Source organism: Camelus ferus, chromosome 5 (assembly GCF_009834535.1).
Source record: "Camelus ferus isolate YT-003-E chromosome 5, BCGSAC_Cfer_1.0, whole genome shotgun sequence".
Lineage (NCBI taxonomy): Eukaryota > Metazoa > Chordata > Mammalia > Artiodactyla > Camelidae > Camelus > Camelus ferus.
The window spans coordinates 67,606,892-67,622,396 of record NC_045700.1 but is presented as its reverse complement, the minus strand read 5'-3'; the positions used below and the strand labels follow the sequence as shown (position 1 = coordinate 67,622,396).

At 39.6% G+C, this 15,505-nt stretch overlaps 1 protein-coding gene across 1 annotated transcript in view; it reads left to right on the top strand.

The window, feature by feature from the left end:
- Window positions 1-15,505, top strand: part of PARD3B (par-3 family cell polarity regulator beta) — a 923,861-nt gene that overhangs the window by 538,070 nt on the left and 370,286 nt on the right. The window contains 2 exon segments of the mRNA XM_032480017.1: window positions 4,443-4,542; window positions 12,876-12,991. Of these exon segments, the coding sequence (XP_032335908.1) occupies window positions 4,443-4,542; window positions 12,876-12,991 (216 nt within the window).

Here is a 15,505-nt window from a genome sequence, read left to right as displayed (position 1 = left end):
GGTTATAGAGGTTCTGTCTGGGGTGATGAAAAGTTTTAGAAATAAATAATAGTCATATTTGCACATTGTGAAAATAATTAATGCTCCTGAATTGTATAAGTTGACAATGGTTAAACTGACAAATTTTATGTGGTATTTAGTTTACGACAAAAAAAAATAATTTCAAAAAGAAAAAAAGAATTAGTCCCATCAAAGCATAGATTTATTGCATTTTAATTGTAAGAGGCCAATAGATGAAATGCTCTTATTTTTTAATATAAGCCTGTTGACTGAGAAACCCAAGATATATATAACTGAATTTATAAACATGATTCTGTAGAAGAATATCATGATCATCACCTCTTTGTGATGTTAATATCATCTTCAGTTTTTAGAACCACTGAGTGCTCCTGAGTTTCAGATGCACGTGAGGTGGCGATAGGTCACTGAGTGAGTGTGGTCTCCCCACCACCAAGTCTTTTTAAGGAGCCCCCTTAGAAAAACAAGATTAGCTTGACGAAATAGAATGTCTCGTGAAGAGAGGAACTGTTACAGTCAAAACATTAAGTTTTTTTTCTTCCCTTCTTCCTTTCCTTTGTATATTTAAAAATCCAATGTTGAGACACTGTGTTCCACCTATTTTTGTAATAATAGTACATACCACCCACGGTTCCACTGTTATTTTTTATATATATACATATTCCTGTCAAACTGTTAGAGAGAAAAGGCATTTTTAGAACTAACATTTGTAGAAATTGTTAACACCAGAAAATTCACATTCATGTGGGAGAATTGCTTGCAATGCCCTCAGTGGAGTGAGTGTGGTGCTCCAAGACAGTAACAAGGATGGAGGCTGTGTCCCAGCGGTTTACTATAAAATCCTATCAAGCATTTGAATGGTAATGAAGTGCACAAACACTGCATTTTCTGAAGAATCTTGCTGGCAGATCTCACCCTGGGCCACGTAATAGCCTAAACACAGTTTGCCTCTGGTTTGTTATTCCTTCTCTCTTCCTTGTTCTCATCTCCATTTGTACTCTTCCCCTGCCTCCTCCCCCTTTTCAGTTCAGATGAACTCCAGCCCCTGCCTCAGTCACCCGTTGCCCCACATCTGCCCAGAACCACCCACTAAGATCTCCTCCAGGCCTTTCATCCTTATCCCAAATCAAATGTTTTGGTTCTATGTCCTGTCCCACCAGATCATGTTCCCCAGGGTCCTCTGAAGAGACACATAATAGTGTAATTACTTGTAATGTGTCTCCTCCCAGGAACCTGCATGTATCCACCCATCTGTAGCATACAAGGCATTACCTCTGCAGTGGTGGTCAGAAATTGAATTATACTTTTCAGTTGACTGAAGTTTATTGGATACTTCTATTGTGCAGAATGCACTAGGCTGCAAAGATGAATACGAAGCTGATATGATTTTCAAGAATCACATCCAAAAAACTAAAATACTTAGGAGTAAATCTGACCAAGGAAGTGAAACTTACTATACTTAAAGAACTGCAGTGCACCGACTGAGGAAATTAAAGATGACTTAACAAAATGGAAAGATATCCCATGATCTTGGATTGGAAGAATTAATATTGTTAAAATGGCCACACTACCCAAAGCAATCTACAGATTTAATGCGATCCCTATCAAATTACCCAGGACGTTTTTCACAGAACTAGAACAAATAATCCTATAATTTATGTGGAATCACAAAAGACCCAGAATTGCCAAAGTAATACTGAAGGAAAAGAGTGAAGCTGAAGGATTAACCCTCCCAGACTTCACATAATACTACAGAGCTACAGTAATCAAAACAGCATGATGTTGGTACAAAAACAGACATATGGATCAATGGAACAGAAATAAACCCACAGACTTCTGGCCAGTGTTTGACAAAGGAGGCAATAATATACAGTGGAGTAAAGACAGTCCCTTCAGCAAATGGTGTTGGGCAGCTGCATGTAAATCAACAAAGTTAGAATACTCCCTCACATCATACACAAAAATAAACTCAAAAGGACTTAAAGACTTAAACATAAGACAAAACACTATAAACCGCTTAGAAGAAAACATAGGCAAAACATTATCTGACATAAATCTCAGCAATGTTTTCCTAGGGCAGTCTACCCAGGCAATAGAAATAAAAGCAAAAATAAACAAATGGGACCTAATTAAACTTAGGAGCTTTTGCACAGCAAAGGAAACCACAAGCAAAACAAAAAGACAATTTACAGAATGGGAGAAACTATTTGCAAAAGAGGAGACTGAAAGTGATTAATTTCCAGAATATATAAATAACTCATACAACTTAATAATTAAAAAGAAACATGCCCAGAAGACCTACAAGCAATTCTCCAATGAAGACATACAAATGGCTATAGGCACATGAAAAAATGCTCAATATTGCTAATTATCAAAGAAATTCAAATCAAAACTACAATGAGGTATCACCTCACACCAGTCAAAATGGCCGTCATTAAAACATTCACTAACAATAAATGGTGGAGGGGGTGTGGAGAAAAGGGAACCCTCCTATGCTGTTGATGGGAATGTAGTCTGGTGCAGATGTTATGGAAAACAGTATGGAGATTCCCAAAAAGCTAAAAATAGACTTAGCATATGATCCAACAATCCCACTCCTGGGCATATATCTAGAGGGAACTTTAATTTGAAAAGGTACATGCACCCCAATATTCATAGCAGCATTATTTACAGCAGCCAAGACACGGAAACAATCTAAATGTCCATCAACAGATAACTGGATGAAGAAGTTGTGGTATATTTATACAGTGGAATACTACTCAGCCATAAAAAGGAATAAAATAATGCCATTTGCAGCAACAGGGATAGACCTGGCGATTGTCATTTGAAGTGAAATAAGCCAGAAAGAGAAAGAAAAAAACCATATGATATCACTTACATGTGGAATCTAAAAAATAAAAAAGACAGATGAACTTATTTATAAAACAGAAACAGACTCATAGACATAGAGAACAAACTTACGGTTACCAGGGGAGGAAGTGGGTAGGAAGGGATAAATTGGGAGTTTGAGATTTGCAGATACTAACTACTATGTATAAAATAGATAAAAAATGTGTACTTATATACACAGGAAACTTTATTCAATATCTTGTAGTAACCTGTAATGAAAAGATTCCATCCATCCAGGGCCAGATCAGAAAAGGGTAGAAGGGCAATAGAGTTTGCGACTATAGACTAAGGCTTATCAAGCTATGGCCCTGGCCCCAGACCGGCCTGCCAGCTGGCCTTGTGCATCAAGTTTCATTGAACACAGTCGCACCCATTCATGTATGTACTGTCTGTGGTCATCTCTGCACTGCTGTGACAGACTTGAAGAGTTGCATCAGAGATCCTGTAACCCACAAAGGATGAGATATTTACAATCTGGCCCTTTGCAGACAAAGTTGGCTGACTCCTGCTTTTAGACTGTTCTTTTAAATTTTTTTTTAATTGAACTATAGTCAGTTTACAATGCTGTGTCAGTTTTTCATGTACAGCATAATGCTTCAGTCATACATGAACATACATATATTCATTTTCATTACAGGTTACTACAAGACTACAAAGTTGACTAATTTGCCCACGTTCATCCAGCATTAGGAACCGTGATTAGAAACATGCAGCCTTGCTCCACAAACCATACTCTTAACCAGGATGCTCTATAGTTTTTTCATACGTTAGTTAATATTTTCATTAATGATGAGCATTAAATGCCATAATGTATATAATGCTTAGCTCAATGTGTGGTACACAATAAGATCTCAACAGACTCTACTTGTTAACTAGTTATTGTAGTATTCAGTATGCATGTTTATTTTTTTCCATGTAGAATAGACTGAAAAAGAAAACATTTTTAGTAGGGAGGAAAGCCAGGATTCTGACCCCAGTCTTTTGCTTCCAAGGCCCCAAACCCAGGGTTTTCCACTACAACACAGATGCAATGGAGTTTTTTTTTGTTTTTTTTTTTTTTTACCACTACGGTGTCTAATGGTGAGTGGATATACTGTCTTATCTCATGATTTTTTTAAGCATTTTTTGTCACTGAGGCAAATGCTTAAATCACCACCTAATCCAGAGCATTTATTATAGGGTCCTGTTTACAAAAATGCTAAGTCATAAAAGAAATGGCTTGTTAATCTTCCACAGATCACAGATAATGAATGTCCGCCTTCCCTAGATGGGAAAAGGTAGTTAAGATACTGGGCTTTACTTGCCTGGGGTTGCCAGCAGGTCACCAGCACAAAAACATATTAGCCGGCTTGGTCTCCTCATTCAGGCTGTATTAGCTGTCGTTGAATCCTTCAGTTCTGTATGAGGACTTAATTCATTTCAGGGTTGGTTTCTGTGTTGGTGAAATTGCGTCTGAGAGATGGACTGAAACAGAACCAGGCACTGAACAGGTCTGCCTGCCGCTGACTACAGCTTCATTTGTTCTTTGTTTATAGAGCTCTTGCTTCCCAATGACAGATGGGCCGAGAGCAAAGCACCACCCTCTCCCCCACCAAATCCCGTTCTGGAATTGGGCCTTGAAGATTACAGCCACAGGTATCGATAAAATGATATATTGTAAATGTTCCCTGTTATGGTTTTTCTGGGAAAACGCAGCAACCTTATTTTAACTCTATTTCTTTCCAGAATGGAAATCTCATAGTATCTATAATTCCTTTCCAGTGAAAGCTTCTCATAGCTAATATTAATAGCTGAGATTGTTCGTATTTTTCTTCCTGGAATTTAAAATTCATCGTATGTTATTAAAGTACTTAGGAAAATTGTTGAATTTGCTTTTACCATGTTAAAAACTGGAAAGGTGGAACTCAAAGAAAAGTTATTTGTTAAGGTATAAAACAAAATTGAGAAGACATAAGCTTCATTTTTTTTTCTCATTTGTAGTTGGCAAACCCTAAAAGTATTTTTAAAATAGATATTCCAAGGAAGTTAATGGAATCTAAAAATTAAAGCACCACCATATATAATCTAAACTATTGAAACAAGTGCCCGATATTATATCCACTCTGTAATAGAAACCAAAAAATCAATAATTTTTAGAATCACACAAGCATGAGAGAGAGATTTACTAAGCATACACACCTTTTGACTAGTAGAATTCATAGATTTTGTTCTTCTGATGAGTTTTAAAAATCATTAACTTGTCCCTTTGCTATTTTCTATATTTATTATGCCTGTTAAAAACTGTGTATTTTATTCTGTTCTGTGTCTCATGATAATCCTGTGAAAATTTTTCATTTTTCTTGCCGCAATGCTTGTGTCATTCCTATTATGCTTTTTATTACAATCGTCTAAAAATAAAGCAATATAACAAGAGTATAGCTAGCTTATCAGCTGGAAGCTTACCTGTGTTTAGCTATCTCTGATTCTTACATTTTTGAAGTCAGCCATCTTACTTAAAGTACAGTTTCTTGAATTAGATTGATAATCACAATAATTTTCTAGATCAGTATCTCTAGAGGTTTCTTGAGTGAAAATCTGGACGCATTTAATTTTGTTCATTCATTTCCATTGTCTGCCTCAATCCTGAATCAAACGTGACAGTTTGGTAGCATTAAAAAGCTCATTTTAAAAATAATTTCTTTCATTCTACTTAACCGTTTATCCAAGGTATGTAAGTGAAACTGTTGGAAGACTGCAGAGATAAGTCAGATATAAACCTGTGATACTGTATTTGTAATAAATATGTATTTAGTCTTAGTTCCATTTTTGGCACCAAGCCTCTAAAATCCTTGGAATTTCCTAAGTATCAAGGCTGATAAAGGTGCCTTATGTTAATGAGGTGGCTTCTGGAGGCACCTGAGGAAGGGGACTGGTTGCCAGTAGAGCCAACCTTGTGTTTAGTAGGTTGGAACTTTCAGGCTCACTCAGAGAGGTGAACATTGAATCAGTTGACAATAGCCAGTGATTTAATCAGTCATGCTATGTAATGAAGCCTTCGTAAAAACCCAGAAGGACAAGGTTCAACCCAGGTTGGTGTATATGTGGAGATGTGGGAGAGGGGCGTGCTCAGAGAGAGCCTGGAGGCTCAGATCCCCTTCCCACATACTCTGCCCTATGCAGTTCTATATATGGCTGTTCCTGAGTTATATCCTTTATAATAAACCAGTGATCTAGTAAGTAACATATCTCTTTGAGTTCTGTGAGCTACTTTGGAAAATTAATCAGACCCCAGGAGTGGGTCTTGGGGACCTCTGATTTATAGCCAGTTGGTCAGTACTACGGGTGACAACCTGGACTTGAGATTGGCATCTGAAGTTCAAGGAGGGGTCGTTGGAACCTCCAGTCTATAGCTGGTCAGTCTGAAGTACAGGTGACAACCTGAGCTTGCAGATGGCATCTGAAGTGGAGCGTGGGGGGCTGTCTTGTAGGGCTGAGCTCTCAACCTGTGGGACCTGGTGCTTTCTCCAGGTAGAGTGGAGGTGTGGGGGAACCCCCACAACACACATTAAAACTGGGTCCAGGAACCCAAAAGGAAACCCGACCCTCAAAAAGACGGTGGGCTACTAGGTAAAAGCGACAACTAGAACATAAGGTACAAAGTGACCTTAGCCAGGAGGTGTAGATAAACTGCTCTGGACACCTGAGGCAGAGAGAGGAATGCTCCTAAGCAGAGGAAGCAGGGAACATGTTAAGGAAAAAGTAACACTTGAGCTGAACCTTAAAATACGAGTAGAAGGGTGGACCTAGAAGACCCAAGGAGGAAGAGAGTTTCAGAGAGAGGGAAGGGCAGAAGGCACAGATGGAGATGGGAAAGTAAGTTGATTTGGGCAACTTGTATCCTGGCTGACTGGCCAGCTGATCAAGTCCAGAGTGCAGGGACAGAGAAGACAGACTGCATCTGGCAGATAGTAAAATCTTACAGTAGGGGATTCAGCAGATAAGATCCGGGTTTTAGTTGTGTACAACATGGATTAGATAAATGGAGGAGAGTTAGTTCTGCTAGAAGCCAGAGACTGTGTGGATCCCTTTGGGGGCAGTTGCAGTAGAAGATACTGAGGGCCTGTGCTGGGGAGGATGGGGAGAAACTTCCTGGTGAGAAATCTTCAGGGGACAAAGACAGTTCAGGGATATTTCAGAGAGAACATTACTGAGAATTAGCAACTGCCTTTTTGGCTGCTTCAGGATCTCCACAGATTTTTTCCCTTTTCTTTGCAGTAAAACATGTTTCTCCATGATCTTGGGGAAAAGGAAAAAAAAAAAAAAAAAGCCTATACTGGCTCTCACTGCTGTAAATATCACATAGTGTGAACCAGTAACTTCCAGCTCCTTCTCACCCTCCTCCTCCCTAAACTACTGTGTTTAGACTCCATTCTTGCCCTTGACTAGAACTGCTCTTTTCAATCAAAAGTGTAACTTTTCTCAGGCTTGAGTCTCCTTTAGTCTTTTTTTGATTATTGCCATTCATTTGCTCACTTACCCATTCAGAAGTATTCATGGAACTCTTAGCTAGGCACTGTTGAAGGTACTTGAATGGATTGTAAAGGGTCCCTGCCCGCAGGGAACACAGTGTCCTCTTGAACAGACAGACACACACGGATCCTTAGGAAGCAGCCTGCTGAGCAGTAGATGCAAAATGCTGCTGGAGCCCAGAAGAATGAGCCACTAACTCTGCCTGCAGGTGTCGAGGAAGGTTTTAGAGGACAGAGAATGTTTGAAAGGTTTCTTGAAGGATGGAAAGGAATTTACTAGGCAGAGAGTTGGTGGGACGGGCAATATAGGGTAGGGAAACCAAATGATGGGAGAGGGGAAATGCATAGTGTGTTCAGGGTGGCTGATCACTGAACACTGGGGGAGGAATCAACAGGAAAGCATTGTCTGCCGTGCCTTGTGAGCGCCACCTTCTCCAGAAAGCAGTGGAGAAGCGTTGAAGGGTTTCAAGCCTTGGCGGTGACAGTATCAGGTTACGTGAATTCAGCTGTGGAGGATACATGGCTGGGGGAGGCCCTAGACAAAGGTGCCAGTCTGGGAGTACTGGCAAGGGAGGAGAAGGGCTTGAATGGAGAGAGGAGCAGCATGGCTGGAGAGGAAGGGACAAAGCCAAAGACATTTCCGTGATGGAAGGAACAAATCTGAAGCTTTGAAACTCTCTCTCTCTCCTGGGATCCCATGACCTGCACCATCCTGCAGGCTGCTGTGTTGCCTAGGTGACCAGCAGCGGTGGGGGTTTGGATGTGTGAAACTTAGGGTCAGGGAAGTGTTGGAAGGGAGCCAGGAGGCTTGAGCCAAGGAGGGTTGTCTTGTCTTTAAAAAAGAAAAAAAATTTTTTTTAAACCTTCTAAAGAGGAAGAGAGGGCTTTAAGGGGTGGAACCAGTCTTGTGAAACAAAAAACTGCTGTTTGATGAGGAGTGAAAACCAAATTTGATCAAGCTTATGCCTGTACTTTGAACCAAAATGAAATCTGGAATTTACTAAATTTATTTGTACTGTTATGGGGCAGTTATAGCTCAGTTGTAGAGCATGCACTTAGGATGCACAGGGTCCTAGGTTCAATCCCCAGTCCCTCCATTAAATATATATATATAAATAAATAAACCTGATTACCTCCCATATCCCCCCAAAAACAATAAAAAAATTATTAGATGAAAATTTAGGATATGTGTTTCTAAATAAAATACATATACATATGTGTATGTGTATATTATACATTTTCTACATGATACCTCAGGGAGAGTTTAAGGCAAATCAACAGCAAACAGAATATATTGAATTTTATTAACAGTTGAGGCAACATTTAGTTATCCCCTACGTGCTCATGTTTTCCCTCCCTCCTGGTTCTCTCTCAGTTCTCTGTCTGTCTCTCTTTCACACGTGACCTGCGTCAACTCTCGCTCCCAGCAGCCAATTGTTGAAGCTGATTCACGGCCACCGGAGACCTCAGACATCATCTTTGTGGCTGCCCCATGAAACCTTCCCCTGCCTTTTTATTTCAGACTGTTCTCCTTGAACATTCATGCCGGGGTCTTATGTGTCTTTCTCATTCCTGACTTGTCACCCTATTCAGGACACTGGCATATGTTTCATGCTGCCCTTATTTATTCATTATGCAGCATAATTTGACATTGAGTATTGTTTCTCTTTGATAGATCCCCTGGTTGTTCATGCTGAAAACACAGTCTTTATCTAAGATATGTCTTTGGCCTGTTGTCAACTTCCAGCTACCACCATAGCCCACTCGGCCATGAGCACATGCTAACTGCCTACAGAATTAAAATATGTCATATTTCATAGTTAATCATTGTGTCACCCTCTCACACCAAAAACTTTCAGTATGTAGCATAAAATTACAAACTGTTTTACTAATCTAATGTGGGTGTTTTCACATTAACCAGTTTTTTCACATTAGCCAATGTTGTGAACCAGTATTTTCGCGTTAACCAATTCAATACTACACTCATCATTCAAGTGCATTATATGTTCACATTGGCTCTAGTCCCCTCTCGGCTCATATTACACTTACTTCCCTCCTTAAATATCTGCCAATCTGATATCAGCATAATTTCTATTTTGTACAATGGCACTAGGGGTCCTTTGATAGAAGGTTTTCAAAGTGTACCCTTGGCCACGTTGAAAACAATGGTAACAGAAGTACCTATCACCATGATCAATTTAATGGACGTATCCAAGTATACACACACACCCACACCCACACATGCGCGCGCGGATATTTGTTGCATTCATACATATAAAGCAGCTTTTTATTTCTTTGATCATCCTTGATGGGATCTCCACATCTCTACAAAAAATTCACTTTGTTTAGACTGATCCTTACTTGATGTGACTGCAGTGCCATCTTGGTTTTTGAATGGGGATGGGGTTAATTGTTTCCCAAGTGTCTGGGAAAATTTGAGTTCTTACTCTTAAATTGGTCAAGTAATGCTGAGTTTGGTCAACTAAGACAGTAAAGTCGGTTAACCAAAACATATTCAGCTGGGTAGATTCCCTTTGTCTGCCTTGAACAGAGCACTTGAAAAGCAGTGTGATCTGTTTTAATGAAGAATATTCATGTTGGTCCTAAACTGCCTCCCGAAAAGCTTTCATTATAACATGTGGCATCTGCTTTGATTAACCCTTTGGTTTTCTTTTATCTCATGACATGCACCACTCTGTTGACACAAAAAGCAAACCTAGATGCAAGCCACCTACGAGGGTGTGTGTGGCTTTGCACTAAGAGGGAAAGTTTGGTTTCTGTGGATTCAGGGTCAGGACAACCTATGTCCTAGGCTGGGCACCATTTTAACCAAAGCTTTTGTGGCTCTGGGAAACCTTCAAGAAAGCATGGTTCTGGTCCTGACTTTGCCACTGGCCAGCTGTGTGACCTTGAAACATCAGTGGACACTTTGGGCCTCAGTGTCTTATCTACAAGAGGAAGAGTTAGATGGGGTGAACTTTAATGCCTTCCAGCTCTTAAATTCATTGATTCTGTGAAGACCATGAGTCTTTCTGACACTAAAACCACATATCACCAGAGATCAAAGGATGGGAAACTGAGCACAAATAAAGGTCAAATAACACTTTTAAAGGCAAGTGCTTCAGAAACATTAGCGCTCAAGGAGAAGCTCAGGTTGACCATAGCACCTCAGAATTCTTCTTTAAAATGGGCTGAAACAATTCAAACGTTGCTGTTATGCCAGGCCAGTGTCAGCAGCACTAGTGGGTCAGGATTTTTGTACACAGCTGGCGCATGTTGCCACCATCACTGGGTCCACCTCTCATGTGCTTTATGTCAGTAGCTTTCTCTATTGAGAATGCAGCCAGACACCAATACTAAGAACCCAAAAAGAAAAAGCTTCATCATCCTGAAGGATAGATTTAAACTTCTGTCCTGTTACATGCAAATTGTATTTGCATATAACATCCTCCCATATACTTTAAATCACCTAATAACAATGTAAGTGCTATGTAAATAGTTGCCAGGGCATGGAAAATTCAATTCTTGCTTTTGGGAGCTTTTTGGAAATTTTTTTTCCTGAATATTTTTGATCCCAGATTGGATGACCCTAGAATGCAGTCTGGAGGAAATGGAGGGTGCACTGTATAGTTCTTTGCCGGACAGTATGTCAGGCACTCCTTCAAAGACCGCTTTGACCTCCAGAAGTAAAGAAAAGGGTTAAGCGCTTGCTTTTACTGTGCTCTTATTGTGTGCTAGGCACTCCTGTCGGTATTTAACGTATCTTAGTTTACTTTATCATTACCGCAACTTTATTGAGTAAATTCTATTACTGTCCATTTTATGCACTAGTGAACTGAGGTCGCGCACCCTGGCATCTAGCGCCCAAGCCCAGGGCCCTAAACATCATACCACTTCCCTTCTAAATAGGAGGGGAGAAGGGCTCTTAGTCGCAGGCCCACAGAGAGTCTGACAAAAAAGAAGGCAAAGAAACTGTAAAAAAAAAAAAAAAAAAAAAAAAAAGGATAACTTGAAAAACAAGACATTTAAAGTCTTTTGGGAAAAAAAAAAGTTTATTCATCTACTTATTTGTTTCCTAAATGCTTCTGTAGCACATACTCTGCGCCAGACACTGTTCTCCTTACTTTACAAATCTTTATAGCTCATTCTATCTCTTAACCCTACGAGGTAGGGAGCTTAATTATACCCATTTTGGAAACAGAGAGGCTCATGGGCTCGCCCAGGTACCACGGGTAGGAACGAGCAGAGCCAGGGTTTAGAACTGGGCGGACCTGCTCCGGTGTCTGTGCTTTTGCGGGCTGTGCTGTATTACACTATATCCCAATAATGGAGGCTCGTTCATTCAGCAATATTATTATTGCTGCAAGGCAATATTAAATATGCATGACTAATAAGTTTCAAGAAAAGATTAAACTTATTTTGGTATATTAGGCTAAGAAAGCGAGATCCCCTGTATGTTTTAGAAGGATTCTCATTCAAATTAGTTGAATTTTCTGGTGGTTGTTTTCTTGTTTATAGTGTCAAATCCCAACTGTTTGAAAAAAACGCAACCTCATTACTCTCAGATTTACAAAGAAACTTGATTGGAGTTTTCACTGTATTTAAGATGAGAATAAAATTGTGTTGAAATGAGCTACCATATTTACTTTCTAAATACATGAGAGTACCAAGGGAGAAAGAGACTGTAATTTAATTTATGAAAAGTATATAAATATAATTTCTTTCTAGATCAAGAAATAAGGTATTGTCTGTAAATTGTCTTACATAATCTCCTCCATCTTCAAGCAGAATAAATAAAATATTCAGCAGAAATAGAATTCTTTGAGATTGAATACAAGTACTGTAATGGGCATTTGATGTATCTTGTGTCTAAATTGTCAACTGTGCTTTTCCTGTTATTTCCTGTTGGTATTATTGATGAGCAGTCTATTTGCTTAGCATTAACATTAGTTTTAGAAAATAGGCCTAAATAAAGTAGAAAACCAAACTACTGCAGCCATTAGTCATTCAACAGGACGGTTTTCTCTAAAGGATACAGCCCTTTCACTTGTTTTTAAAGGAAGGGCGCGCTGGGCGCACAGATCTCTCTGAACCTGCTTTCAGGCTGTGCTGATGTCAAGCGACATCCTTTGACGCTCCAGTGCTTTCCAGGTTCGCCTTCCCCACTTAAAGTTATATATTGTACAGCAGGATCCCAATTAGCAGAAATCAGTGAAGAGGAAAACATGATATTAGCCGGAGAATATTATTTAAATTGCAGATTGTGATAAAACACATGAAAACAGAGTTGCTCCATCTCATAAAAGAAACCTGAGGTTCAAGAAGTGGTAGAAATGTAGGGTTGGGAGCTGTAGGGGGAGCGATGAGGGGCTGTGCTTGAAATGAGAACTGCTGCCTTCTGGGGAGGGGGAGGAAGATCATATTCTGAACCTAAATACGGCATATGGCTTCTTTCTGCAGCTCTGGGGTGGACTCAGCAGTGTATTTTCCAGATCAGCACATCAACTTTAGATCTGTGACACCAGCCAGGCAGCCTGAATCAATGAATCTGAAAGCCTCAAAGAGCATGGACCTTGGTAAGTGAGGGTGAGGTGACATCCAGGTCAGCTCTCCAGCCTCCGCCCATCTGTCTTCCTGAGTGTCCTGTCTTTGCTTCTTCAACTCCAGCCTTAGGGGGCCAGGTCCGCTAAAGCCTGGAGGAGGGGAGATGCTCATCTTCTCTTCCCATCTCCTCTCACACGTTGAATTGTAATTACCCCTTTTTAAAAGAGAGATAAATGACGTTTTTGTAAAGTGGTCTGCATAGGTCAGGAAAATGTGAGTATTCCTTCCGGAGAATCTGAATGCCGTAAGCATCTTTTTCTTGTCTGCTGGTTCCTTTCCACTTCTCGTTGTCCGTACCTATTGCAGGGCCTGGGAAAGTGATGTGATTGAATCCTCTTCCATGGGATGCCCCGTCTCTATGTGCAGTGAATAGGGAGGGCAGCAGTGGAGATTTATCACTTTAAATGCCCGTCTCCAAATCCTGTAACACCATATAGGGGGCCTCGGTTTACCAGATTAAGGGTAACAAGGTACCCAGGGTTCATGCCTAGACAACCTCATCGAAGTTCTGAGTCCCTCAGGGAATTCCTGGGTAACCGTTGGCTGCCAGGGCCTCTCCAAACTGTGGGCCCCAGGCCCTGAAATGTGAGACCCTGGAAGACATCTCAGATACCCAAGAACATCGCTGTCCTCCCAAGGACTCAGAGAGAGCGAGCTATTAGAGTACGGTGCTGGTGCAAACTAAATTCTCAGCAAAATATTCATTGCTTCCGGAATGTTCAGTGGCCAAAATTTGCATTTTTTTTTCCTTGAGGCACATTACATATTTCATTAGTAGCAACAAGAAAATAGAATAATCAAAACTGCATGTTCCACAAAACAATCTGATAAATAGTGCTTATCTGTTACTCATTTACAGGAGTTCAAAAAAGTGTTCTATCCTGATGAAACCAGAGAAATTAATTCTGTTTTCTATAAATTAACTAGATCACTGGGGTACATTTGCTCTAATCACCTACAGTGAGAGACTGATAGAAAGCCTTAACAAGGAAGCTGTCTGGAGCACTGGTCAGAACAGGGTATTTTCTCAAGCATGAGCTTCTGACAGACCACAGGAATAATGTGTGACAGTGATATAGGTGATTACTAATAATTTAAGGAGCAATTTATTTTTATAGAGTGCTTGATAAATATTTCCTGTTCTGTCTTCCCAGTTTCTCTATAAAGAAGATGAATGGATAAAAACTGCTCTTCATTTGGGGCAAGAAATATATTACTGTTTTCCTCATTTAGTTTAAAAAAAAAAAAGAACAGTGGCCAAGGTTTTAAAAATCTCTGCAAAAGAAAATAAAATAGCATCCATTTTAAGAGAGAAAAAATGATCACATCCATAAAAATAAAACCTAAGGCATGTCCAGAAACAGAATTTGTTTATATTTTTTGATTACTGAAAACTTTGTTTTTGAGTTTTCTTTTTTAGATTGAAATAGCCCTTGCAAAATATATATAGTTGGCAGTCGCCCGTTGCACTTTATTGTACTTATACCATAAATGACAATAGTAACATTTGTTCAGTTTAATTAACTGGGCAAAGGTCATGAGCTATTTTCTTCAGGACACAGGTATCTAACTAAAAAAATATTGGCTTAAATGCACCATACAGCACAAGTGGTAAAATATGCTACAAAAACATTTTTAAAGTAACTGTCAAAGTTTGGTCCCTTCCAAGAAGTGCCAAATTAAAGCTAACACTCTTGTAGAGGGCTCTTGGGGTCAACCTTCTAGAAACATTCTGAACCCCTATTCCCAGAACAATGAGTGAGCTCAATAAACACGTTGATTTTCTCAGTGAGTAAACTCAGATGATGCCAGAATGGTAAACATTTGGAAGTGTCTTTCCTGTTTGATTAGATGAAAAGAATATTGGAAGTGGTTTAGCTTCCCACATACATAGCACTGGGCCAGTGTAAAGAATTAATGTATTTTCTAAAAAGGTTGGTGACTGTGCTCATAGGAATAATCCTCTCAGCAGGGTCAAGATGCATTCTTCAAAACGTAAAGAAAAAAAAATAAAATCCCAAGGTATTTAGGCTGAATAGCAAATTAGTGCTATTTGACTATTTTTGACCTAGAGAAACAGCAATTTGATACGGTTCACAATAAAAAAGGCTAAAGCCTCCTATTTATTATATAATTCATGTTGGGTGTTCCTCCTTTGAAAGCCGTTAACAATCTTCAAAGGCGAATAGGCCTCATTGGCACCTTCTTTGTTTTTGTTTGTTTTATTTTGTGCTGTTGAGTCTGCACTACTATTTTCACTGGCAGATGATGTTCGAATCATTTTAAAAGTGAGTGGGTTCCGTTTATTTCTTTTTACTTGTGTTTCCGAAGACAGTAAATTCTTGTGAAAAGTAAAGCCTTCTCACCCCATCTCCTCCTCCTATTTCCCAGATACAGGCAAGATTTAAAAATAGCTTGCTACGCATGTCCTTAGAGAAAGCGCTCTATGTATTTGCTTTTCCGCCTATGGACGTACGTCAAAGTCA